The 27335-nt window shown below is 47.7% G+C and overlaps 3 protein-coding genes across 7 annotated transcripts in view; 2 read left to right on the forward strand and 1 right to left on the reverse strand.

Annotated features, from left to right (window-relative positions):
• Positions 1-4290, forward strand: part of Fbxo41 (F-box protein 41) — a 34319-nt gene extending 30029 nt beyond the window's left edge. For all 3 annotated transcript variants that reach the window (XM_021165328.2, XM_085840469.1, XM_021165330.2), the window contains one exon: positions 35-4290. In XM_021165328.2, the coding sequence (XP_021020987.1) occupies positions 35-97 (63 nt within the window). In that variant the 3' untranslated portion in view covers positions 98-4290. The remainder of the gene's footprint in view (positions 1-34) is intronic.
• Positions 4291-5998: 1708 nt separating this feature from the next.
• Cct7 (chaperonin containing TCP1 subunit 7) lies at positions 5999-21968 on the reverse strand. The gene is made up of 12 exons (XM_085840470.1): positions 21699-21968; positions 15399-15552; positions 14495-14601; positions 13367-13492; positions 12970-13022; positions 12362-12533; positions 9701-9865; positions 8352-8540; positions 7705-7802; positions 7231-7363; positions 6605-6811; positions 5999-6323 (listed from the first exon to the last, which is right to left on the reverse strand). The coding sequence occupies exons 1-12, from the start codon at positions 21702-21704 to the stop codon at positions 6099-6101; spliced, it is 1635 nt and encodes a 544-aa protein (XP_085696596.1). The 5' UTR covers positions 21705-21968; the 3' UTR covers positions 5999-6098.
• On the forward strand, positions 21936-27027 carry Pradc1 (protease associated domain containing 1). 3 transcript variants are annotated; one of them, XR_015047610.1, is made up of 6 exons: positions 21936-22058; positions 22438-22716; positions 25253-25353; positions 25792-25901; positions 26030-26316; positions 26538-27027. XR_015047610.1 is itself a non-coding variant. In XM_085840472.1 (6 exons), the coding sequence occupies exons 2-6, from the start codon at positions 22650-22652 to the stop codon at positions 26656-26658; spliced, it is 567 nt and encodes a 188-aa protein (XP_085696598.1). In that variant the 5' UTR covers positions 21936-22058; positions 22438-22649; the 3' UTR covers positions 26659-27027. The 3 variants fall into 3 exon arrangements, 2 of the variants coding, with proteins under 2 accessions (XP_085696598.1, XP_085696599.1); XM_085840472.1 differs by having other exon boundaries at positions 26149-26316; XM_085840473.1 differs by having other exon boundaries at positions 21947-22058; positions 22536-22716; positions 26149-26316.
• The last annotated feature ends 308 nt before the right edge of the window (positions 27028-27335 follow it).

Below are 27335 nucleotides of genomic sequence, written 5' to 3' on the forward strand. Positions count from 1 at the left end.
CTAATGAGAGCTAACTTAGGGCCTTTGTCTACAGGCCCTGCGTCGGAGGCCTGGCTTCTCGAAGATTCTGCACATCAAGGTAGAAGGTGGTTGCTAACCCGGGTGAGGGGCGGCAGGGCACCTGCCAGCCCCACACCAAGTGCTCTTTGGACCTCTGGAGGGGCCCTGGCTTGGACTAGACCTTTGGAGGCCTAGTGTTACCCCAGGTTCCAGACAGTGGTTGAATATCCTGTCCAGTTGGGACAGCAGTGACGGGTGACTCAGAGCACTGCCTCCCCGGGACAGGGGACTTGGAAAGAAGCTGCCCTGAGACACCTCTCCCCTCACATCCCCAGCTGGAATGGCCTGCTGGTACAGCCAGCAAGGAGCTGACACACCTGCTGCTGGTTGTCACTGCGCAGAGGATCTGCAGTAGCCACCCAGGGCCTCCTCAGCTGCTCAGGCAGGCCATCTCCTGGTCAGGAGCCAGACGGGGCTTAAAGCAGCTCAGACGTGGCAAGGAGGACTCTTCTCCCCTCTGTAAGGCCTTACTTCCAGGTCCACATTCTCCAGTGATAACCTAGGCAAGCCTAGGAATCCAGGGACAAGGTTAGCTGAAAGTTGGGGCAGGGCCATAAGGGTGAATTTCAAAAGCTAAAATAAAATGTCTAGAGTACACCAGGATGAGGCCTACACCTCCCCAGCAGGTAAAGTACTGGTCAGTTGGAGGAGGCTACTTCTTGCTACCACACTACAGAGCTAAGCTCAAAGCAGTCTCAATACAACTGCTTGCTGCGGGGATCACAGAGAGCAAGGGACCCAGCAAAGCACTACAGTGAGAAGGGACCTCTTAACCCAGGCATTTCGGCAAGATTCCCAAAGAGAGGGGAGACCCTGGGCTACCTGCTGTGCTGGAGTTTGGGGGCGAGGGAGCTTGCTTTACCTAACTACTGGCTTGAGGAGGCTTTGGCAAGGAGCCAGACCCTGGTGCTGAGGCGGAGGAATGATTCCCACAGCCTGTGTCTCTACAGTCCTGGGCTGAAACTGTAGTAGGAGAATCCTTGTGATAGGGTGTCACCGGCCCTTGCATCGTACCCAAGAAGTCTGGTCACCAAAGCCCCACTGGCTGAGCACACCTAACCGAATTCCTCTGCTCAGAACTTGGAGTGGCCGAGGCCATGAGTCTCGGCAGCCGTCATTTGGGCAGATCTTTCAAACGCCTGGTTTGTCGTCCACATCTTAGGGTTTTCTTTGCTCCTTTGTAAGGTGGGATCCTCTTGCCAGTTTTCTCCAGCTGTGCCACACCCTGGACTGGGCGCAAACCCATCTGTATGTTGCTGCCACACAAGTCCCTTCCATTGCTGCACAGCCTCCAGCTCGATGCTCCCCGATCCTATAGCCCTGTCCCAGTTTATCATCATCGCTGAGTTGCGTGGCTTGCTCTGTACCTGCTCTTTACAGACTGAAATGCCAAGGCTGTCAATGCTGGATACTCCATGCCTAGTCCTGCATGAAACCTTGGCCGTGTGGTATCTATGCCCCTACCTCTCACAGCTGCCTCCCGTTACTCCCACCTCCCCAGCCTTGTCCCCAGGAGTCACAGGCAACAGCACAACTTTCCTTCCATGACCCAGAAGGGAGGTGGAGGTGCGCTTGGGCCCCAGCTGCCTTTAGTAGGTCAGTTGGTTTGCCAGCTACATCCATGTAGCTCCTGCTCCCTATGACTCTTAAGACCAGAGGTGCTGCCCTTCCTGTCTCTTGGATAAAGCACAAAGTAATGTAGCTGGCCAAGCCTGCCCCCGGGGGCTTCTGTTTCATAACCCTAGGATTTGGACATCTCCCTGGGCAGGGGAGGCACTAGGATGCCTGGGTGCACAGGGTGCACAGCCATCAGGGCAGGAGGCAGGACCAAGATGCTGGTTCCAGGCCTTCTGATCCATGGACAGGGAAACCTAACCCCTAAGGAGTCTCACCTGTGTTCTTGCTCAGAGTAAAGGTGAGTAAAGTGAAAATTGCAGACCTAAGCCTTTACCAACCTAAGTGACAGGTCACTGTGTCCTGGCTGAGTCTTGGGCATCTTAGTCTTCAGGCATGCGGAGAGCCAGCAGCTCTGTCTCCAAGTTGTGGTTCCTTTGCTTTCTCCAAAGGGGGCCATCCCTGCTTCTGGGTGCTGTGCTCATTTCTATCTTGAGCAGTCACAGAGCCAATGGGGATGGGGTGGGCGCCTGGCCTCCTTAGAAGCACCTCAGCCTTTCTTCAGCCACTCAAAGGGAAGAGGGAAGCCCTCTGCGTCTCATACTTAAGGCACAGAAAACTCGCGTGGGCATGCCCTGCTTCAGAAGCACTGGGTCAATGGAGAAGGCTCACAGGTGGCAGCCACTTGCCATCTCTTCTACTCCCATCCCCTGCCAAACAGCACGTGTAAGTTGGGGCATGGTTTGGCTTGAGTACTTCATGCTTATGCAGGCTGCTTTTCCCCACAGTTATGGCAAAAAATGTATGCACCTTGCCCAGAACACCAGCTTTCCACCCATCAAGAGAGTATCCTAAAATTAGGCTTTTCTTTTTTAAAAAACATTAACAGAGGCTAAATCGGCCTCAGGAATTGCATCAGAAACTTAACAGGCCTCTTTCCCAAGGCCTGCTGCTCTGTCACCAGCCCTGATCTTGAATGCAGAACACAGGCAATAAGCTGTCAACCCCAGTCTCTGTAATTCCCAATGTTGAAGGAAAACTTCCCAGAATTGACAGCTGGTGCCAAAGACATAGTTCCTGGTGAACTTGGAGAGGTGAGACTTCAGTGCCCTCTGGAGTTGTTAAGCACTGGTGGGGTCTACCCTAGCCACCAGCTTGATGACTTGGCAGTCTTGCTGCCCTTGGTGGCCATGCTTTCTCATCCAGCCTTGGCTCAGGCCAGCATCTCTCTCTGTATATATTACTGTGTAGTGTGTGTATTTACTCCTGGACAAGTGAGTTCAGCTGTAGTCCTTGCCCAAGAACAAGGCTTAAGGTTGGGTGAAGAGTAGACTGTTAGGCTTTCCTCGACTCTTTGGGACCTTAGTCCTAAGACTGCCAGACAATCAAGCAGGTACCCCACCAGGCCAGCTCTGGAACTCTGCCATTATCACAGCCCTGGGGAGGCTTGGCCTGGAACCCCCAAGTTTTTACTCAACCCTGGCAAGGATCTCAGGCAGGGACCTGAGGTGGCTCAAGAGGGCACAGCTGGCCCCTAGGCCCTGACTCCCTGCACAGTCAGGCTGCAACCTGCCCCCATGCACACTAGGCAGAGGGGTGGACAGGAACTTACGGTTTTAGTTTTGTTTCTAAAGTGGTGCCTGTACCTCCAGCCCCCAGGGGGCCTTCCCTGGCCCCACTTTTCTGCCCCACCCAGGCATTGCCATCCCAGCACTTTGCTCCATGTCACCCAGATGCCCTCTGCCGAATGTATCTGATCGTATGTATTTAAAAGGACTCGTGGGCATCAGAATTTATGGTTCTGTATCCAATAAAAGATGGTGAAACTGATTCTCGATGTATCTCGGCTGCCTTGTGGTCAGCAAGTCATGGAGGGAGGAGACTAGTGCCTAGTCTTTGCGGAACCTGAAAACTTCCTTAGCTGCAGTTGCTGTGCTGGTCTCCTGGGATATTCAGCAGCTGGTCCTGTCACCTTCCAGGTGTCCATATGCTCAGTCAAATCTCCATAACTAAATCAACACTAAGAGCACTGGATAGTTAAGGTCAAGGAGACTCTCACAAAGGATCCACATTTTCTCAGCCAAATCTGCATGAATATAAATCAAATCTAAGAGCCCTAGATGGTAAAGTCCAAGGAGACTCTATCGAAGGATCCAGGGTTTCTCTGTGTAGAGTCTTGCTGCCCTGGAGCTCACTTTGAAGACCAGGCTGGCCTCAGAAAAGTGCTGGGAGTAAAGGCATGCACCACCACTGCCCAGCCTCATTTCAACTCTTAACTGGATCGTTCAACTCAGCTGTTCAGGCTCAAACTACTCTCCCAGCTGACTCATTCAGCCTGGAACTCACACTGAATTGCTCTGCTTGTCCTTAAATTAACTGTAGCAATCTTTTTTTTAAATCTTCTGGCTTTTTCTCTTTCTCCAGCTCATTCTGTCTTTGCCTGTGCCTAGCATGTTCCCTCTTCAATCTGGCTCTGTAAAATTCTCCCAGTAAAACTGTTTCCTTCTCCCTCTCTGTGGCTCTACTCTCTCAACTGTAGTGTACTGCTGCCCATGCACTCTACTGTATTCCTTTACCATTCTCTTCTACATGTACTATCTTTCTCTCCCTTAAGTAGCTTCCCCTTCCTCTCTCATCTCAGGAATGTTGGGCATATCCTGTTCTCTAAGATCTTTCTCTGATATTTCACATTTTCTGCCATTCAATTAGACAACACTTTCAAACATGTGCACCTCCTTCTACTTAGTAAATGTACTTTCGTTGTTTGGGATTAGAGCAAATCCTAAAGGCTTGCTTGTATTCCAACCACAGTGAGGAAAGTTGTGTGCCTTGTGCTGGACCACACCCTAAGTCGGAACAGGCTTGAATATCCCTACACAATAGTTTGGCAGAATTTCTTCCTGAACTGAAAACCAAGATTCACAAATAGTAGTCTTCATTATGTAGATAGCTGTCTATCTATTCTGACTTCTACCAAGAGTTTTATTGTGAACTTCTTTGATGATTGGTCAATGAAAATCTGTTCTTTGCAAGACTATATTCCTTAGCATTTGCAATCTAGAAGGTTTGCGGGCATTATGAGTGGCAAAAATATGGTTCATATTGTCTCCATTCTTTGTATGGGAGAGAGCTTTACTATGTAGACCACGAGGAATATTTCCTAGTTTTTTTATATTCATTCATTCTTCACAAATAAATGTCTTAGATCGGAAAAAAAAAAAAAAAAAAAAAGATGGTGAAAATCAAAAGCTGGTGTGTGGCCAAAGGAAATCTGTGGTATGTAGCCAGATTTGTGAGATACCAAACCCTACCCTTTGCTTCTGATCTAGCTCTCTGGTGCCACAGAGTACACGTGTGTATCAGAGTCTGCAATCCTGGGAATTGAGCCCAGGACTTTACACACTAGGGAGCACCCCACCAGACAGCCCCAGCTTTTCTGCAGCTAAGAAAAACACTGAGGTAGGAGGAAGCCAGGCTTTGTGTGTTGATTCCTGTTTAAATATTCATGTACCAGGCGTCTGGCTGAAACTGTTGCCACATGCACTCAAGGTTACAAATCCTATCCTGCCTCGAGGCCATCTGACCATGAGTGTAGGCTCCTGAGGTTCTCTAGTCACTTCCCAGACATTTCCCAGATGTTTCAGGAAACAAGAACTTCAGTTATTCAAAATGACCCCTCCAGCTAATAACTGGAGCTACAGCTTGGGGCAGCTGGCAGAACTGAGGCACTGGTAAATCCTGCCAGTCTTCTGTGCTGATAGCTAACTGCCTCTGTCAGAAGAAACCAGGAGCTGGGATGGTGGCAGGCATAAGCCAGTTGTCCTGGATTACTCAGGTCAAGGCCAGCGTGGGCAATTTAGTGAACCCCTAGGAGCAGAGAGACTGGTCAACCCAAAGTAAAAACAGGGTTGCGGCCAAGTGGCTGCCTAGCAAACCTCCCAGGCCTGGGTTCAGTCCACAGTTATCAGCGTAAAAAGGGGCTCTGAACAAGAAACTAGCTGTTTTCTTACAAGGCCTTAGAAAGCTCAAGTCCAGAGATTATGTGACACCCTGACACTTTCCAGTGCCTTCTCTTAAATAATACTGCACGAGCTCAGAGAACATGAAGTGTGGTCAGAGTGGACAGGGAACGCACTCCAACTAGATCACAGCAGTGTTGTGTGATGGTGACACTGCTACCATGTAGCCACTGGGGTGTCTAGACAAGGGCCATCCATCACAGCAGAGCAAGCAGCAGGCAAACACAATTCTTTACTTCTATTTCCAAGTATACACGACTCCAATTCTAAGGCAGGAAAATGTTTATGAAAACACACCAGCCAAATAACCTTAAGTTTTATTTAAATAACCTCAGTGAGAACCCAGCAGACCACCAACCATCTTCTCATCCACCCCCTCACCTCACAAGGAGGTGCGTCCGCCTCTCAGTGGAAGCGGGCCTGGCCTCTGCCACGGCCAGCTGTTGGAGCTGGAGGATCCACAGTGGAGCGGGGGTTCTTGATAGTCTCATCCACGGACACAATAAGGCACGCAGCCTCAGAAGCTGCTGTCAGAGCGTTGATGCGCACCATGGCTGGCTCCCACACAAATGCCTGGAAGTTGTCGGCGATGTTCTCATTGTTGATGTCCACCCCATACCACATACCTCCCTGAAAGAGAGGAGAGCCACCATGGCACATTTATTCCTGCACCTTCCAAAGGACTCCAGGAACCTGACTTGACAAAGCACTTTGTGAAGAGAAATGGCACCAGACATGCAGTGACCTTTCTCTACTTGACCCTAGCCAACACCTACTTCCAACTCTGGTACTACGACAGGAGGCAGCTCCCCATTGTATCTAGTAGTGACTGTATTTCCAGTGGGCACAGTACATACCTAATAGCCTACCTCACCCACCCAATATCCCTGACTCCCAGAGAGAATAACCACCTGTGCGTGTCGAGCCCGCAGCTTGTTGAGGATGTTTGTGGCATCAAAGCCAGCGTTGTCACATAGCTGTCGTGGAATAATCTCCAGGGCCTTGGCATATGCCCCAATCAACAGCTGCTGTTTCCCAGGAATGGTCCTCGAGTAATCCCGCAGGTATTTGGAAAGCTCCATCTCGATGGCTCCACCACCAGCCACCACAGAGTCATTCTACAGAAACCAAACACATCTCAATGCACTGGCCCAGCTCAAGGCTTCAAGTTGGGCCACAAAGCAAATCTTCCAGCCTAGAAAAGTGAATAGTGACTTGTTCTGTCTCCCTTCCAAGTCTCAGGAACCTAGACACAGCAAGCATGAAGCACATCTCAGTTTCAACCCTAGGTATTTTAAGGTCACTGTCAAGGTCTGCCATAGTTTGGGGTAGTAACATCACGAGGCCAGCTAAATAGATCAACTCAGTTTGTTGCCTGATTTTGGGGGCAAATGAAGATCTACTCTGGTTTTCAGGAGGAAATCAAAGCCCAACATGTCACCAAGGAAAGGACAGTTTACATGAAATCCAATCTTATCAGCTCCGGGATTAGAGCTGATTAGGGGACTGCGAAGGTAAGAGTCTGTCATTCCAGTACCTTGATGGCCCTCCTCACAATCATGATGGCATCATGTAGGGACCTCTCTGTCTCCTCCATAAACTGCTCAGCGCCACCACGGAGGATGATGGTACAGGTCTTGGCCTTAGGGCAGCCAGTGAAGAAATTGTACCTACGTCCAGGACACAATGGTGTACACATGAATTGCTGCCATCTTGCCATCTGAGCTCCCTGCCAAGCCTTCCCAAGAGGGAGAAGTTCTTGTTTACTCAGGCTGTTGATCCTAACTTTAAAAGATAGTTTTCAGGCAGGACTGCTGTGGTATCACTGAAGCATCAAAGCTTGTGGAATCAGAGCCAAGATCCAACTAGAACTTCTCCCCTTCTTTAACACTGTACCTGACCTCTTTATCCCCCACATCCCAAAATACCACCCTGTAAAAGGAATAGTATAAGCTATATACCACACCCAAAACATGGCCAAAAAAGGGTTTGGAAGACCCAATAGGCTCACCTCTCTCCTCCAATTTGGGTCTCTTCAAACACTTGGCAGTGGCCCAGCACATCTGGAACCAGAGCATTCACACTGGTCTGGATTGAGCCTCCACAAGCCTGAAGAGTAAGGAAAACATCAATGAGGCCAATTAGCCTCCCACCAGCCGCTCACTAAGCCAGTTTCCAAGCTGTGTTGCCACAGAACCTGAGCCCTCTGTATAGGATAGCCCACCTTTACCCTAACCTCCAAGTAATCCCTACTACCCCTCAAAAAGATGAAAATCAAAACAGAACACACACACAAAGGGCAAAGGGTCTTGTTCAAAGGAGATAGAGACCTGATGTCTAGTGCTCTGGGTCCAGCAACTCTACTCAGGAGCAGTTCTTTAGACTACAGGCTCAAACCCAGAAGGAAAGCCCTGGCTGGAAGCAATACTCATTGAGCCTTATCTGCTGACCAGTGTTGGTGGCTGGGCACTATCCACTTCCTGACCTGTCTTGGTCAGTGAATTCAAAGGAGTTTCTATTACTGGGCAAATACACTGGGTTGGAGCATTTCTTGACAGCGTTAACATAGGGACAACTTGATAGTCTATTCCATTACATCGGGTCAGAGGAAAAAGCTCAGGGCCATGAAGGATAAGCAGCAGTCTGAGGGTTTCTTACCATCATCGTCCTCTTCAGATCCTCCTCAGGCACTCGGCCAGCACAGAACATGTCCCTATCAGCAAAGTACTGGGTGGCCACATCCCCAATAGGGAGTTTAGACAAGATGACTTTGGCTCCAGACTGATGGATCTTCTCTAGCTTGTCATAGAGAATGTTCCACTCGGCATCAACAATTGCCTGGTAATCCTACAGACCCCCCCAAAAGAAGAGGGTGGTTGGAATGGAGGTGGGTATATATGATGGGCTAACCCAACCCCTCCCTCAAATGAAAACATGCTGATTTATCTGGGAATGGGCCAACAGTCCAAAAACACAAGGACCTTTAACAGCAAGCACTTAGTACTTTCAAACACAAACATACAAAGTAAGCTCAAGGAAGGAGCTTTGCCAGAATTTGTGGCACTGCTGAGGAGGAGAATAATAGTTTAACCTCTTCTGAAAGCTGTGCCTAGGGATTTCTCAGTAAGACCTCTTCTATTACAAAAGCCATTCTGTGCCGGGAGATACTGCTACCTAGAGGCTGCCTTGAGAACCACAATGATAGGAACAGACTTGTCTAGAAGACTAAGGGTAAGCTTGTTATCCCAGATACTCAGGACTGAGTTAGGAAAATTACAGATTCAAGGCCAGCCTGAGCAACTTAACAAGACTTCATCTCAAAATAAACATTTTAAAAATGCCTGGCGGGGCTGGAGAGATGGCTTAGTGGTTAAGAGCACCAGCTGCTCTTCCAAAGGCCCTGAGTTCAAATCCCAACAACCACATGGTGGCTCACAACCATCTGTAACAAGATCTGACATCCTCTTCTTGAGTGTCTATAAACAGCTACAGTGTACTTGCATATAATAAACAAATCTTTAAAAAAAAAAAAAAAAAAAAAAGCCTGGCACGCATTCAGGAGGGAGAGGCAGGCAGATCTTCTGAGGCTAGCCTGGTCTACAAAGCAAGTTCCAGGATAGAAGAGCTACGGAATGAGACCCTGTCTCCAAAAAGAAAAAAAGAAAAGATTCACAACAGCCAGGGCTACAGAGGAACCTTGTCTCAAAAAGTTAAAAGGGGTCAGGGACTGGGGGTATATAGCTCACTGGCATAGCCCTCCTTGATGTATGTGAGGTGTTGCAGGGCCCATCCCCGAGAGGCACAGAGCAGTCACTCAGCAAATTTTCACATTCACATTACTCCAGGTAGAAGTCATTTAAGGAGAACAAAGAGAGAAAATTAGTGGACCTAATTTTCTCTTCTAAGAGAGCTGACATGGAAGTGTCCACAGGTACCTGAGAAACAGAGCTTAGCAGCCTACAGACCAGAGCCCTCACCCAGAAAGCAACCCCGATGGGGAAACCTACCTCCACCGTGTGGACTCTGATTTCAGCATTATCTTTCTCTGCTTTCAGCTCAAGCTCAACATTTAAGAGGGCAATCTTGGGATTCTTATACTTCTTGGGCTGCATTTCAAACCCAGCATAAGAGAAAGTCTTCTTGAACGCTACACCAGCCACTAGCTGAGACTCCTGCTTAAAGCAGACAGATCAATGGTTTGGTTACAGCCAGAAATCCAATCAGTCCATGAACCCAAAAGAACGAACGTCACTCTGATAGTCACTCATCACCATCACAAAATCTGAAACAAACTCATCTTTCTTTTGCTAAGTGACACAGAATATATTTTACTTCCCCCTTTAAGGTGAGCTATCATTCAGTCTGTAGAGAACAGCATGGTACAGGGTATCTGGGCTGTCCCCTATGGTTGGCCTCTGATGTAGCTGCCAGAGAACAACTACCCATGCAAAGCAGTGCCAACGAAGGAACAGGCAGGTGGGGGAAAGCAAAGGCAGACACAGTGAGCAACACTTCTGCCTCACCCTCAAGTCTCTTTATTGCTTGCACACATATAGCACAGCCACTGGAGCCTGGATGTTTTGATGGTAGCTGTCCCTGTGGCTCTTCACCCATTAACTCCCTCCACTTGTTCAAACTGTACATAACTTCCAGCAGCCAGGTTTAAATACAAGGCAAAACAGAGAATACGTTGCATGTGGGACTGACTTCACTATCATGTGACTTAAGTTCTCTCAGCAACCTTTCTTAGCATTTCATTCCCCATTCTATGAGAAAGCCTGCCAGTTTACTAGTTGCCACAGGGGATAATGAGCAGTATGTGTCCCCAAACCTGTACCACTCACACCCATAACCTCAAGTGGCACTGATTCATGATGGTGAACAGAAATTTGTCCAACAGTAAGAGGTAGTTCAAAGAAATGGAAATAAAATAGTAGGTGCGTGCATACATGCACTGTGGTCTTGTAGGTTCAGGGGATGAAAAACTTCAAATTAATGAATACAAACTAGAGGGCAGGGATCAGATAGTGAGGGTACAGAAGCAAAAAAGGGGGAAAGATACCCAGTGACCTGTGTAGAAGGATCTTATGGGCCCCGCTAAAGCTGTGGTCTAGGTGTGCAAGATTCACAGATATAGGAATGTCACCCTGCAACACACAGCATGGATCTGAAGGAATCAAGCAAGACAGGAGGTGACACTAGTCTGACCACTATGCCACCAGGTTCTTACATGGCTCTGGAGATCCAAAACTCCTGTCCTCAAGCCTCTGCAGCAAGTGCTTTATCCACGGAGCCACCTGTTTCTATACGTAATTCTTTGAGACACAGACCTAAAGCTCAGCAGTTTGGCTAGATGGCTGGCCAAGAGGTTCTGGGTATCTTCACGTGGCCTCCAGTCCACCCCCAGGAATGCTGGCTATCCTTTGTATGGGTGTTGGCATAGTAACTAAGGTTCCTATGCCTGCACCCACCGAGCCATCCCATCAGCCTCTTTAAGTAGTTTACAAAAGGCTAACCACAGTGGTAAAAGCCTGTAATCCCAGCATCCAGGAAGGTGGGACTGGAAAATTCTAAGTCTGAGGCCAGCCTGAAATAGAAGTGAGACAAAGCTAGAGTTTTTTTGGAAATTTAATGAAATGTTGAGCACTCTGGGGAAAATTCAAGTGTGCCAGTTAAAACTATTAGTTCTAAGACCTGGGCACCCTGCAGTGTTAGAGCACCTGTGTGGCACATGTACAATCTTGTCCACTCTCCTCCACCCAGAAGATATGATGAGTTTTCCTATACAAATGGCTCCTACTGTAAAAAGTCTAAGAGTACAGTGGACCAGCGATGAAAACAGCACAAATAAACTAATGTCAAAGAATGTTTTTAGATAGCTGTTAAAAATGAATCACAGCTATGCCTTCCAAAACAACAGGCACCAACCACATGTTGATTACTTAAATTAAAAAAAAAAAATTCAATTTGAAATTCAGCTTGTTGCATTAGCCGTTACAATCTTCAGTGCTTACACATGAAAAGGTTATCTATGGGGGGGGGAAGGTATGGGGGGCTTTTGGGATAGCATTGGAAATGTAAACAAGGAAAATACCTAATAAAAAAAAATGGAAAAAAAAAAAAAAAAAAGAAAGAAAAGGTTATCTATGGTGGACAGACCAACTGCTACAATAGTGCTATATGCACACGACCATGGTACAGAACACCAGCATGCACCAGAAGCAACCACTGGCATTAAAACAGCATGCACACACACGCACTGTGTACAAACTCTCAGTTACACTAGGTAAACTGTTAACAGTGGCTGTGTAAGGGACAGAAGTGGTTATGCGACAATTCACTCTAAGCTCTCTTTATAGTCTGAACTATTTATCATCTATCCAAAGGAAATTAATAGTTTGACATTACACCTTGGAGAGTGAACTGCCAAATACCTCCATTATATATCTTTGAAGAATTCACAAGTAATTTATCTCAAATAATCCTTCTATAGACCCTGACACTGACATAAAGAAAGAAGATTCTAAATTGGCCTGTGTCCACTTTCCCATCCTGATGATAAGCAAACAGATGCAAAGAACACGGGCAGCATGGCAGAGCGGTCACATCTGCTTTCACATCTGCCTCATGAAGCAGCCTAATGTCTAGGGAGGCCACAACAGGCTCACCTCCAGGGCTCCCCCCTGCACCTTCTTGATGCCAATCATTTTAAGCTGCAGCAGCTCGTCAAGCATCATCACGGCATCAACCACCATCTTGGCGAAGAAGACCTTCTGCTGGGAGATCAGCTTGGAGCTCAGGGCTGTCATTGCACACTTCTCCAGCATCTTCCTCTGTTCTCTGCAGCACAGGAAAAACTGGCATTGAATTCCATCCAACACCTTACACAGTAACCATTACACTGTGTGGCAGACAATTCACATTTGACACAAGCAGCATCAACCCGTCATTTAAATAAAAATCTACCTTAGCAGCTATACACATCAACCCTTCTCGAACCAAAATTTACCACCCACCCCTCTCCACCTTTCACCTTCTCCATCATTAAGATAGATCATCAGTGACCAACAGCAGATACAGTCACCCCACCCCCGCCCCCACTCCAGTGCCGGCTCTTAACGACAGTCTACAGACTCTTTCATGTTTTACAGCAAAGGGTCTGTCAAGAACCAAAAGGCAACCTGCTTATACAAAGTCTACAACATGCTCATTTGGCCAAAATACCCTATTTGGCCTCAGGAGATCAAGGTTCTGACACAGCCCCCTGGAAACTTACACTTTATCTTGCTTCTTCACAGTCACAGCTATCTCTTTGATTTTGTTAACAGCCTGCCAAAAACACAAGTTGAATGAGTCTCATGCTAAACATACAACAGGGAAGTGAATCCAACTACTGCTAAGATGTTAAGCACATCTCCTGGGCCTGTAGCTGCTTAAGAAAATGTAAAGGTCTGCCACTTGGGAAACTCTCAGCCACTTCCAGGACTTGGCGCTGGACTGCCAAATAAGGACACAGAGCAATGCTTAACAGCTACTGAAGGTAGACCAAGGAGGTGGCTGGAAGTGCCCACATACTCTGTGTGTCTCCTCCACACCCCAGCAAAGACATTATCCTCTCTAACAGAAATGTTAAGGTCCCTAGGTGTAGATCAAATGAAATGATGTAGCCATACCAATTGGGTGGCTGTGCGGAAAGCTCGGATGATGATCTGAGGGTGTAAACCTTCTTCTACGTAGGGCTTCACCTGCTTCAGAAACTCCGCAGCCAGCAGGGTCACTGAGGTGGTGCCATCACCAACCTGGAAGAGAATGGCAAGAATACATACATGTTTTCTGGTATTCAGGGAATGAAGCACTGAAAATCATTTTTAGGCAACCCACCAATTTAAAGTGGACATTGTTTGGGTGTCAAGCTCTTTTTCCAGAAGCCCACAAATTTTGCAGCAAATGGGAAGGTGAAAGCACTCAGGGAGTCAACATTTCTCAGATGGCCTTGAGGCACAAGATTAATTCCCCAGACAGCACCGTTCTCCAAAGGGCCTATGGCCAACACTCTCAGGATATAAACTTAGGGTTTCACGACACCATGACCAAAGAAACTCGGGAGGAAAGACTTTAATTGGCTTAGACGTCCACACCACAGTACATCATCAAAGGAAGTCAGGACAAGAACTTAAGCAGGGCAGGGACCTGGAAGCGGGAGCTGATGCAGAAGCCACGGAGTCGTGCTGCTTACTGGCTTGCTCAGTCTGCTTTCTTATAGAACCCAGGACCATATGCCAGCCCTCCCACTTCAGTCACTAAGAAAAGGCCCTACAGACCCGTTTAAACCTGATCTTATTGAGGCATTTTCTCAATTAAAGCTTCTCTCCAATGACCCTAAGCTTGTCTCAAGTGACATAAACCTAGTCAATGTGCTTTACCATATACACAATCAGTAAGGAACAGTGTCACACTCACACGACAAATAACTATAGCACCAAGAAGAAAGGTTAAAATCCCTTACAAAGTCTTTAACTCTAAAAAGCTTTGATCCCAGCACTTGGGAGGCAGGGGGCAGGCAGATCTCTGTAAATACAAGGTTAGGCTGGTCTACACAGCCAACTTTAGGTTAGCTGAACTACAGAGGGACCCACCCCAACCTCCAAAAAATGTTTAATTATTTTTATAAGTATGAAATACTCACACAATTATAATTTTAGACCTAAATAAAAAAATCTCCAGTGAGGAGAAGAGAGAGGCAGTAAGGTATAAGCATGTGTTCCAGCCTCCACTCAAGTTTCTGTGTCTGACCTTCTTACCTCAGCATCCTGGGACTTGGCTATGTCCACTAAAGTCTTTGCTGCAGGATGGACAACATCAAGGAGTTTCAGAATTGTGGCCCCATCATTAGAAATTGTTGCTTTGCCTTTGAGAGAAAGACAGTAACATTTAAAGCTCCTCCCTCTTTCTTAAAGATTTAAGTACTCTGTTGCTATCTTCAGACACACCAGAAGAGGGCATCAGATCCAAATTCAGATGGTTGTGAGCCACCAAGTAGTTGCTGGGAATTGAACTCAGAACTTCTGGAAGAGCAGCCAGTGCTCTTAGCGGCTGAGTCAACTCTCCAGCCCCCCACTCCCCTACTTAATTCTGTTTACTGGACCTGGACTGCATATACACTTTTTCTTGGGATTGGGCCACACACAAGCTTTTAAGTAATGTGGGCTCTTGACCTTCTTTTGAGTACAGGTTAACTGAACACAGAGAAATGTTTTAAATAGGCAAATATGGTGTTGCACAACAGTAATCCTGGTACCCAGGGAGCTAAACAAGAACATCTCCAGTTTAAGGCTAGCTGGGCTACACTATCTCAAAATAAGAGTAACCAGTTAAGATACCTTGAATATAACTGACATCCTAGTATCTCTGCCTGACTTAGGTACTAGGGACTGATCTTGGTCACATCAAAGAGCAGCAAGCTTTCCTAACCACTGGGGCATCTATTTCTCTAGCCCATTTGCTCTACTTATGTCTCTGGGCCATAAATAGAGCAAAAATAGTAAAGTCTGTTTACTAGAAGGCAACAGACTTCTCAGTTCTCCCACAGATCCCAACAGGGTTCTGCATTCAAGCAATGGGATTTCTGATGGCAATCTTGAGCCCCACATACTCCCTAGGTACCCATCTTCCTGTATAAAGCCCCAAGGAACCATGAAGACTTACCTCGGCCATCCACAATAAGTTTGTCCATGCCACGGGGACCCAGGGTGGTTCTTACAGCCTCTGCAATCACTTGGCAGGCACTGATGTTACTCACGAGCTGAGGGATGCCCTGGGAGCTATCAGTACCCTCTTTCAACAGGATAACTGGTGTGGGCTGGAGAAGAGAGCAATTGACTGCTTTTAATCATCTGCTACTTGAGACTCATGACAGTGGATGGGGAAGATGCTCCCAATACCACGAGGGCTGAGTTATCCACACTCTTAAAGCACATTCCCCTGTTACCCAGACTGACTCCACAACCATGCCAAATTCTGAGACACTGCTGTTAATGAAGTCTAAACAATAAACTATGATTTCTCCCATATGGCCCTTTCAACTTTTGACATTTTGTCTTGTGCTTCACAACCGGGCTACAGCACACAGCACCAAAACAAACAAACAAACAAACAAACAAACAACAACAAAAAAACCAGGCCCTGCTTTGCACCTCCACCACCAATAAAATACCTACTGGTTTGTGTTAAAGAAGCAGAGGGGAAGTGGTATGGAAACTCAGACACTGTCCTAGAGATGCCCAGGAAGGCAGCTTTACCAGAGACCTTAGATGGACTGGAGCAACACACAAAAATCGTGTTTGTCTTACCTTACAAGGTGAGATACTGACTCCGCACAGCAATGCCCTCATACCCATTCCAAAATGCCTTCATGTGACTCAATCCTAGTCACACCTCAGAGAAATTTTTGTCTTTTTCTTTTAGCACTGGCTCAGAAGAGTCCCCATCCCTTGCAGGGGGCTTTCTTTGCACTACCATTCTAGAAACTATGAGACAGCAGAAATGCTGTTTGTTAAAGGCCTTCTTAGAGCCTGCACTGGTTAGTTCTCTATCAACCTAATGAAAGCCAGGATCATCTGTGAAGAGTAACAACAACTGAGAAAATGCCACCATCAAATTGGCCTATGGACACAAACATGAGATACTCTCTTGATTAATGATTAATGTTGGAGGGCCCAGCCTAATGGGGATGGTACTAGGTGATCCTGCATTGTTTAAGAAAGGAGACTGACAGGCAGTGGTGGCGCTCCCCTTTAATCCAAGCACTTGGGAGGCAGAAGCAGGTGGATTTCTGAGTCCGAGGCCAGCCTGGTCTACAGAGTGAGTTCTAGGACAGCCAAGGCCCTTTCTCAAAAAACAAAAAACAAACAAACAAAAAAAGAAAGAAAGAAAGAAATTAAGGAGACTTGAGGGGGCTGGAGAGATGGCTCAGTGGTTAAGACCACTGGCTGCTCTTCCAGGTCAAGGGTTCAATTCTCAGCACCCACATGGGGGCTTACTACTATCTATACATATGTGGGATCCAATGTCTTCTTATGGTGTGATGACAGACATGCAGACAAAAGACCCACACACATGATATTAATAAGTCTTTAAAAAAAAGAGAGAGAGAGGCTGAGCCAGGTTGTGGTGTGAGGCAGAGGCATGTGATCTACAGAGTGAGTTCTGGGACAGAGAAACTCTCCCAAAACAAAAACAAACAAGAAAGGAAGGGAAGAATGCAGGTAGGACAGTCTGGAGTGTTCCTTTATGTCCTCTGTTTCAGTTCCTGTAATGTACACTACCCTTCATGGTGGACTGGAAGCTGGAAGAATAAACCCTGCTCTTCCCAAGTTGCTTTGGTCATTGTGGTGGTGTGAATGAGAATGCCCCCCCCCCATGCCCTCATGTTTGAATGCTTTGTCCTCAGCTAGTGAATTGTTTGGGAATGGTTACGAGGTTTGTGTCACTCACTGGCTTTAAGGTTTCAAAAGTCCACACCAGGCCCAGTGTCTGTACGTTTCTGTCTCTGCCTGTTGCCTGTGGGTCTGGATGTAGTTCTCTGCTACTTCTCCAGTGCCATGCCGGCCTGCCTGCTGCGGCCACCACTCCTTACCATGATGATAATGAACCCTCTAAAACTATAAGCAAACTCCCAAATAAATGCTGCCTTCTATAAATTCCCTTTGTTGTTGTGACTTTTCACAGCAACAGAACAGTAACTAAGACAGTCCCAGTGTTTAATCATAGCAACAGAAACAACCAGATTAGGTGTCTTTCCTCCAGAGTTCAGGAACTAGCAGATAGCAGCTGGCACACCACAGCTCCCTATATATCCAAACCTGGCCTTCAGGATTAAATGGTCATCTCCTCAGTATTGGACTAACTCTGCATATCAAACAGAAGTGGTTAGGGGACATCATCTCAGCATATTTTCGGTCACTTCTTTGTTAGTAGCTACAATTGCTTTTTACTTTTTATAACACAGTGCAAAAGACATTGAAAGCCATTGTTCCTTTGCTCACTCCTCTCAAATGCCTCTAGCTTATGTCAAGCTGATATAAAACTAGCCAGGACCACTGTAGATGCTAAATGCATATTATAGCACTCTAGGCTAGCAAGGGTAAAACCTCTCAGCAGAGCTGCAGATGGGCAGTAAGTCTCCCAGCACCAATAAGAAAGCCAAGTGAAGTGTGAAAGCATCACAAAAAAATTATGCCTTTGTGCACAGGCAGCAGACACCCCAAGGGGCCTAGATAACAGTTTTCAGGCAAAAGATTACATGTCTACCAACTGGCTCAGGATAGTGCCTAAGATGGGAAACTGAAGCAAAAGAGGGGCACTTTTCAGAAAAATATCCCATAGAAGACGTCTGGACAGCATGGTAGACTTGAGCAAGCAACATAGTGAGCAATACTGAAGAGTGCACACATTTTCTATCATGGGCTATGGAAAGTCACTGCATTAAAACATGCTCAGACTGAGTGAGTGCTCCAAGTCTAATACAATCACTGTCATGAGGAAATGGTAGCTGCCTTTGCTTAGAATTACACAGAATAGACCCTGCTCCAGCTGCAAGTCCCCAACATACCCATGGCCAGCCAACTTACTCTACCTCTCTTGATACCTGTAATAATTTGTTGCGCACTGCAGCCTGAGACCCTACTGTCAGAGAGGGCTATAGGTAAGGCTTCAGAGAGAGCTGCCTAAGTTTCTGCAATCATGTAGGTTGCCCGCTGGATGTCTCATGTGAGCAGTATATGGGCTGGACACAGTGCTAAGGCTTTAGAAGTGGGAAGGATGGGCAGAAACTTGGAGCTCCCACTGTACTGAGAACTCACTTTTCATGGCACCTCATTTCCTGTGCGGAATCACAAATCTTAAAGTACTTTGCTAAGTGCAGACCTCCTTTGTTTTCTTTTCTTTGGCCCATTTTCCTTTCTCCTGATGCTGAAGCCTTCCTTGGCTCTGTTCTCCCAAGAAGTTCCATTCTATGCAGACACCATGGTGGGGGCTGTAATGTCTCCTCCCTGCCTCTCAACGCCAGTGGATGTTAGAGCTAGAAGTGACTTTGTTGAGAGTCTCTGCTTCCAGCTTTCTTTTTTCTTTTTTAAAAGATAGGCTAAATCTACAGAATTGGACTACTTTTTTTTTTTTGGTGAAATGTCATCTTAAAATAAAAATGTATAATCATTGAGAAAACAGAATCTATTCAGATTTTTGTTAGATTATTTCATAAACATTTTTTGAACCAACTGTTTATCTGTCAAAATCCTCTGGAGCAGCATATCTTACTGTATCCCAGACCCACTGAAGCAGGAGCTGAACTTCAGAAATAGCCCAAGTGGATTTACACATACTCTAAAGCTTGAAAACACTACAGGTCATATATGCAAAACCAAAAGGCCCACAACTGAATTTAGGCTAGTAAATAGTGTACATTTACCAGATCTCAGACAAGTTAGAAGCGTGGTTTCAACGCAACATAAATGACAGGAATAAGGGATCCAGTAAGGCACAGTTGTGGGCAAAAGACATTAATTACCTGCAGTTGGGGAGATGGCTCAGCAATTAAAAGTGCTGGCTGCTCTTCTAGAAGACTAGGGTTTGAATTCCAGTACCCAGCTCTCAATCACCTGCAACTCCTCTAGACTCCATAGGCACCCAAATACACTACTGATGCACAGACCTACAGGCAGCCAAAACAACTAAAATAAAATTTAAAAAGAAAATTGTCCTAAATAAGACATTAGTAGTCCAATGAGATAAAAATTAAAACACACTTAGCACCACACACCATATCCTAACTTGGTTAAAGGGCCATTGACCTTTACTGAATGGAAAACTACCAGGATGCTGGCCTCAAATTGTATGCAGAAGTCATAGTATCTACAAGGTATAAGCCAATAAAGGCCTATTTGTTTTTCTAAAGAAAAATGACCAGTTATAGGCAAACAGGCTTTCAAATCAATGAAATATTAAAAGTAGTAGTAAATGAAATTGTATTAGTCTAAGAAAAAGTATCAAGCCAGGCAGTGATGACGCACACCTTTGATCCCAGCACTTGGGAGGCAGAAGCAGGCGGATTTCTGAGTTCAAGGCCAGCCTGGTCTACAGAGTGAGTTCCAGGACAGCAGGGCTATACAGAGAAGCCTTGTCTAGAAAAAGAAAAAGAAATAAAAAAGAAAAGGTATCAAGAGTGAAATGTAAAAATAGATTTGAGGCTGGAGTAACAGCTCAGCAGTTAAGGAGGCTTCCTGCCCTCCCTGAGGATAAAGTTTGGTTTGGAACATCACAGCTATCTGTAACTCCATCCCCAAGACTGAATTGACTGCCCTTTTTTTTCTGGCCTCCACACATGTCCACATGAACACACACACGGAAACAAAAGGTTTGAATATGCTGGAGAGCATGCATCAGTCTACTAAGACTGGTTACGTATAAAAGAGGTAAGAGGAGAACTATAAAAAGATTAGGCTGTAAAGTCTTGGAGAATATTAGCAGAGAGAAAGAGAAAGACAAGGGAAGGAGTATATATGCTTCCTAGGTCCAGCCAGGAACACTAGACAATCCCAATTCTATACATTACTTGTTACAGGCAAATTTACCACAAAGTAATAAAAACACTGAAACTGGCATACGAGAAAAGAATGCTTGTCAGGAAACTCCCCTCTATCAGTGCCAGGCATATACTGAAGAGTAAATACCTTCCTTTTCCCAGAATATCCAGGGTCTCATGACAAGAAATGGCTTCTCTATGCTCTCAGCATTTTGGGGGGGCACTCTTTAGTTCCATCTAGAAGGAAAATGCTTTCCCAAAGGTCCCACAGTCTCATGGTCCTTCTGGAACATACCTTAGGACAGCAAAGAGTGGCGGTTCTCAGCCTGTGTGTTGTGACACTTTTAGAGTCAAATGACCCTTTAACAGGCATGGAGACTGGTATTTATGTTACAACTCATAACAACGGAAAATTAGTCATGAAGCAACAATGCAATGATTTTATGGTTGGGAGTCACCACAACACAAGGAACTATGTAAAAGGGTTTCAGCATTAGGAAGGTTGAGAACCACTGATCTAAAGCCAGGCATGGCTGTGCACAGCTATGATCCCAGGGTCAGGGAGCTTGGACATGCTTCTGTAGGGACTCCTTCGGAGGAGGAGCTGCAATTTGGTAGCAGAGGGAGGACCTTACAGGTTTCCAAGACGGTTTGGAATCTACGGATAGGAAAAAGCTGCAAAAGGCAGACAAAGGATTGACACTAAAAAGCAAAACTTAACAACTGTGCTGATGCCAAACGCACAGGATTCTGTCTTGGAAGTTGACATTGCTCACTAACAACTCGGGTTTATCACAGGGGAACAGGGGAGGAATCTGACGCTGTCAGGGATAAAGGGTGATGCAGGAGGATTTCAGGCAGACCTTTAGGAGATTCTCCTGCCTAAAGTACTCAGGTCGTCCCATCTTTGGTACTGTGTACATCAATTGCCCTTTTCCAGCACCAAGTACATTCAGGAGAACTAAAAATGCCCCAACAAACAGGTTCCAACAGGAACGAAGGATTCTGTCTTTCCGCATGCGGGAACGTAAACGACCACAATGCCAGGCAGGGAATCACTTGGCCCAACCTAAAGACCCTCACGCTGCCTCTGTACGTCCTAGAAGTTCGCGCCTTCACTTCCGCACCTCCCAGGGCGATGTAACCAGGCCTTATGGTAGAGGTACAGAGCTCAACACATACTCGGTTCCGAAAACCCACTCCATTACGGGGAACAGGCTGAACAAGAGGTCCGTGGTCCCAAGCACCATGAGATCTATGGTTTCCAGGCCCAGCGGCATCGCGAGCCCCATTCAGCTCTCGCCAACCGCTTTAGTTTTGGATCAAGGCCGCCCCCGGGAGCGGAAACGAGCCACTCTAGACCGTCCGCATAGCGGGCCAGGGCCGCAGGGTCGTGGATGGCAGCGGATGCGCGGGGAGCCACTCACCATCATCTTGGAAGCGGCTTCAGGTACCCGCAACTCGTCAGTTGTCCGCCTCGGGACCGCCCACCCAAGCCCACAATGCTCCGCGCCGGAGAAATGCCCAGAAGCTTCTGGCGAGACGTTAGCCCGGGAGAGGAAGGGGCCGGACCACTTCCGCCACTCTATGGTTAGCTCCCGAGGTAGCGGGCTAGAGGAGTCGGAGGTCCTGGGACGCTCTAGGAACTCGCGTTTGCTTTGGCGGGGTCATCGAGTCTCGCTGTGCTTTTGGTTCGTAAGGTCCCGCCTCAGCCCGCGCTCCCAGACGTCATGGTAGACGTGCAATGTGCTATCAGCACTGAACACCGGCTGGGAGAAGCACCTTAGGTGAGTGATCTCACTGCACCCGCACAGCTCCGTGGCGTGGGAGCTCCGTGCGTTTCACAGGTAGCTTGGGAAGTTGGGAACAGTGTCCCGGGTCACAGGTGCGCGGCCCGCTAGGGCGCGGAAAACTTGCTCGGGGCGGCTTCTAGCTCTGCAGCGCCCCTTGTCGGCCGAGGCGGCGCCGTGCCGCCTGCCCCTTCGCGCGAGGCCAGCCTCTGCCTGGGGAGGAGAGCCGTGGATCCCGCGCATCCCCGCGAGCCGCCCACCGCAGGCTCTGGGAGGCGCGTCTATAATGAGGAGTGCGGGGGCGGGGCCGCGAACTGCAGTTGCTATTAAGAGTTTTGGCCAATCAGCGCCCGGTTCCACTTCTCCTGGCCAATAGGAAGTGGCCTAGGGCGCAGAGGCGGAAAGTGCGGCCACACGAACAGGCGTGGCGGCCAATCAGCCGCCGGCCTCCGTTCTGTGCTCCAACCGGCGCAGAGAGCGGGCCTGAGGGAGGCCGTGGCAGCTGTCAGGCTAAAGTCGGGCGAGGGATCGCGGCAGGACGGCGGCGGGACGGCGGCGGCGGCGGCGGCGGCGGGACGGGCCCTGGAGATGAGCCGTGGCGCCGCGGGCTGGTGCTGTCTCGTGCTCTGGCTGCCCACGTGCGTCGCGGCCCACGGTGAGCAGCCACAGACAGGCGGGCGGGGCGGGAATCCAGTGTGCGCGCAACCCGGGCTGGGGGCCACGGGTCACCTTGGGGACCCCGCGAGTTTGGGCCGCCCAGATCCAGGGACTAGACGGCTGCAGCGGGTGGATGCTGGTTCCCGGGTCAGTGAGTAGGCACAACCTGACAACCCCCTCCCCTCCCCGTCGAGGCAAGAGCTTTCAGCTTCCTCCCACTGAAGGCGACCCTGGTGACAGCTAGAGATCCAGAACGGAGGACGTGAGCTTTCATATAGGCAGGAACACACACATGGTCTCACACGCACAGGCACCCCACTTACACAATTCGAACATAAATGTACACACCTACGCGTTAAGTGAACACATGCATATACCCGAAGCTTATTAGATAAGCACATCAAATGCTAGACAGGGGTGTGCTTGTGGAAAGGATTGCCTCGTGTTAATCCAGAAGGCTTCCTGGGGGGGGGGGCGGTGTATCCATCTGATAAAGTGTACCTACACTCAGGACAAAAAGCTGCAAGCCCCTTTAGCTCTGTCTGAGCTGTAATTTGGACCATAGACAGGATCAACTATAGACACAGCAATTGGATTGACTAACAGACCTGAGCTTCCATCCATCAACATTTACTTGCCTTTCTGGCAAGTTTAAAGAATCCAGGGACTCAAATTCAACTTTGATGCTGAGAAAAGTTTCGATATCTTAGCAAAGCTCGGGTGGTTTTTGGCCATTCTCTTGTTCAGGACAGCAGAGCTGGGCAGAGTTCTTTGTTTAGTAACCTTTACTGAGCAGCCACTGTGTCCTAGGCACTGGAGATTCATCTCTGTATAAAGCCACATACTTAAGGCTGGAAAGATGGCTCAGTGATTAAGAGCACTGACTGCTCTTCCAGAGGTCCTGAGTTCAAGTCCCAGCAACCACATGGTGGCTCACAACCATCTGTAATGGGGATCCGATGCCCTCTTCTGATGTGTCTGAAGAGAGAGACTGTGTATTCACATAAAATAAATAAATAAGTCTTTAAAAAAAAAGCCCATACTTAGAATCACTGCTGTGATGAAAGAAGCTGACAGAGAATATTATGAATCCACCATAATTACAGAGGAAGTATTAGCTGGGAGAAAGTATATTTTGAATGGGTGGAGGAAGGATAAGGCAGCATCTTTCTGAGAAATGACAGGTAAACTTTTAGGAAGACCCAAAAAGATAAAGACACTGAAAAGCCAGTACAGCTTTAACATGGGAAAGAGGAGACAAGAGTGGAGTGGGTATAGGAGTCAAATCAGGCAGGGCTTTCTACACCACAGCCAACAGCAGCATACACTTTAGTCGGTGAAGGGGACACTGAAGCTCTTGCAGTGGGGCAGGTGGACAGAGGCAGAGAGCTGAAGAGACAGCTTGGCAGTTAGGAATACTAGTTGTGCCCGGCAGTGGTGGTGCACGCCTTTAATCCCAGCACTTGGGAGGCAGAGGCTGGTGGATCTCTTGAGTTTGAGGCCAACCTGGTCCACAGAGTGAGTTCCAGGACAGCCAGGGCTATACAGAGAAACCCTGTCTCAGAAAAAAAAAAAAAAAGGAATACTAGTTGTTCTTCCATAGGTCCCAGCTCACCACTGTCTGTCCCTCCATTTCTGGGGAGCTGATAACCTCTTACAGACTCTGCTAGCACCAGGCACACACATGGTGCATGAACATACATGCAGCCAAAGCACACATATACATAAAATTTAAATTAAAAATACAAAAAAAAAATGAAGGCAGATGAGAAGCTGAGGCAGGAGGATTGCTTGAGCCTAGAAGGTTGAAAACCAGCCTGGGCCACATAGCAAAACCCCCATCTGAAAAAGAAGACATGGAAGCAAGGCTAGATAGATTGGGTCAGGACACGAGATGACAGTGACTGATCTAGAAGATGTTGGTGAGACCAGAACAAACTTGTAAGTTTTGGTTAGAAACTTGGGGGCTTTCCTGTCCACTCTGAAACTCTAGGGCTTCTTCAGGTAAGGGATGGATGTCAACCCAAGAGCTCCAGGTCTTTGTGGCTTACCTGCTGTGGCAGCAGCAGCAGCAAATACAAATCTCCTGCATCCGGTCTGCCTTCCAGTGCAGAAACCAGCTCTCCCTCCAGCTGGGCATGGTGATGCATGCCTGTAACCATCATGTTTGGGAGGCAGTCAGGAGGAAGGATTCAAGGCCCACCAAGGAAACAAAACTAGTCCAAAGCCAGCCTGGGCAGTATGAGAGCATTAAAAAAGAGAAGATTCCTGAGTATGATGGCGCACACCTTTAATTCCAGCACTAAGGGTGAGGCTGGGGGCTATCAAAGGCTAGTCAGGGCTACATAGCGAGACTCTGAAAAAATAAGTTAAAATTAAAAACAAAAATCACGCTCCCTAAGGATTCAGTCAGCTGATGCCAGGGTCTCTGGACCCAGACCATAGCCCACCCAGTTGAAGACATAAGAGAAGCCCATAATCCAAACCTGAATCAGCCTGTTCAGAGAGGCCTTCATCTACACTCTTTCCTTTAGGCTTACGCATCCATGACTACTTATACTTCCAAGTGCTGAGTCCTGGGGATATTCGATACATCTTCACAGCCACACCTGCCAAGGACTTTGGTGGGATATTTGTAAGTTCAAAGATGCCCAGATCTCTGATCTTCAGTCACCTTCTTGCCATCATTTAGTATGGTGGCCCTCTTCCCACTTTTATGCTGGAACAGGGCAAGAAGTAGAATCTAGCTATGCCTCCCAGGAGCTCCTGCATACTATAAAAACCAGGGAGGGGCTGCCTTTATTGAAAAACCAAGGGCAGCTTTCTGTCAGTTCTACCTACTTCCCCCTGTCCCTGGGTTATAACCAGCTCCCCTCTCAGAAAGGCAGGGTGAGGTTGAGTGGTCAGGTGGGACTTTGTGAGAATCAGATTAAAATGCTCAGGTGCTCAGCCACAGAGAAACCACTCCATTTCCTTCCTTCACTTGTTAGGAGGCACCAATAGATGTTATTAGCCCATTCCAAAAAGTGTTTTCCTATACTCTTATTTGTCCAAACATCTAAACGTTTTTCAGCACACACGGTATGAGCAGATTCACCTCGTCCCTGCTGAACCTCCAGAGGCCTGTGGGGAACTCAGCAACGGCTTCTTTATCCAGGACCAGATCGCTCTGGTGGAAAGGGGGTAAGGAGTGGGCAGTCGTGACACAGGGGAAGGGCAGATTCTGACTACAGCTTATGGTACTTTGAAATGTAGACTTTTAAATAATTCATCCTTTACAAGTCTTTAAGAAATGTCTTGTCTACTTTCAGCTGTGTACCGATGAACCTCAATACAAGTTCTCTATGGTCCTTTCAACCTCCCAGAGAGGGTGTAAGGGAGGGGCAGCTAGCACCTGCCTTACTTTTGATCTCATCACCACCTCTTCCAGGGGCTGCTCCTTCCTCTCTAAGACCAGGGTGGTACAGGAGCATGGTGGGCGGGCTGTGATCATCTCGGACAATGCAGTTGACAATGACAGTTTCTACGTGGAGATGATCCAGGATAGTACTCAACGCACAGCTGACATTCCTGCCCTCTTCCTGCTCGGCCGAGATGGGTGAGGGCTCTTTGCTTCTGGCTGGCCACACTGCACTGGGTGTTGTGACTTGGTGGGGGTCAAAAACAATCACCAGTACCCTCTCACAGGCCCTATCTTGAATATCCCAGTCAGAGGGCAAAAAAGTTCTGAGTTTCTGGAACTCCCAGCATAACTGGGGCAGAGGGCAGTGTTGGGTGCTGAGAAAGTGACCATCGCTACTGCTCTTCATGCCCTCCCAGCTACATGATCCGCCGTTCTCTGGAACAGCACGGGCTACCATGGGCCATCATCTCTATCCCAGTCAATGTCACCAGTATCCCTACCTTTGAGCTACTGCAACCTCCGTGGACTTTCTGGTAGAAAAGCTGACTCCAGGTTCCAGTGACAAGTGACTCATGGGAAGAGGAAACCCAAGATTCTGCTATTTGGAGTTTGGAGATAGATTCTGAGGACAAGTGGAACCAGAGAGAGGACAGGGAACCCCTACTCCTGGCTTTCCCTTCCCCAGGGCCTCAAGGACATCTCATGATTCAGGAAGAGGCTTCTGACTAGAATTTGAAACAAAAGGTGCTGAAGGCAGGTGACCCTGACACACACCACCTGTTTCAGCTCCCAGCAGCCAAGCCCTCCTCACAGTGAGCCTTGTAGCTGCTGCTCAAGTGGTTTAAAGAAGTGATATTTGGGGACTAATAAGCCCATACTTTCAGCAATAAAGCCAAATAAAGCTCACCAGGTTTGTGCCTGTGTCCTAAACTAAGAAAGCATGCTGTAGGGAGCTCATTTGCTTAGTCCCATGTCATTCTGCTGATTTTAGGGAAGGCTCAGAGACCCTCAGGCCCTTTAGGATAAGTACCTCAGACTGCCAGTTTTAGTCCAGCCCTCTGGGAAGAAGACCCTTATGGCCCAGAGTCAGCAATTGAAACCAAACCTCTGAGACTCTTGGTCTGGCTTTAGGGACATTTACACACCAGTGTGGGGCCTGCTGAGGATCCGGAGCATTCTGCTGCCACCCACTGGTCTAACTTGTGCCTTTTGCA

This window comes from Mus caroli, unplaced genomic scaffold (assembly GCF_978045245.1).
Source record: "Mus caroli unplaced genomic scaffold, Mus_caroli_1 scaffold_7, whole genome shotgun sequence".
NCBI classification, from domain to species: Eukaryota; Metazoa; Chordata; class Mammalia; order Rodentia; family Muridae; genus Mus; species Mus caroli.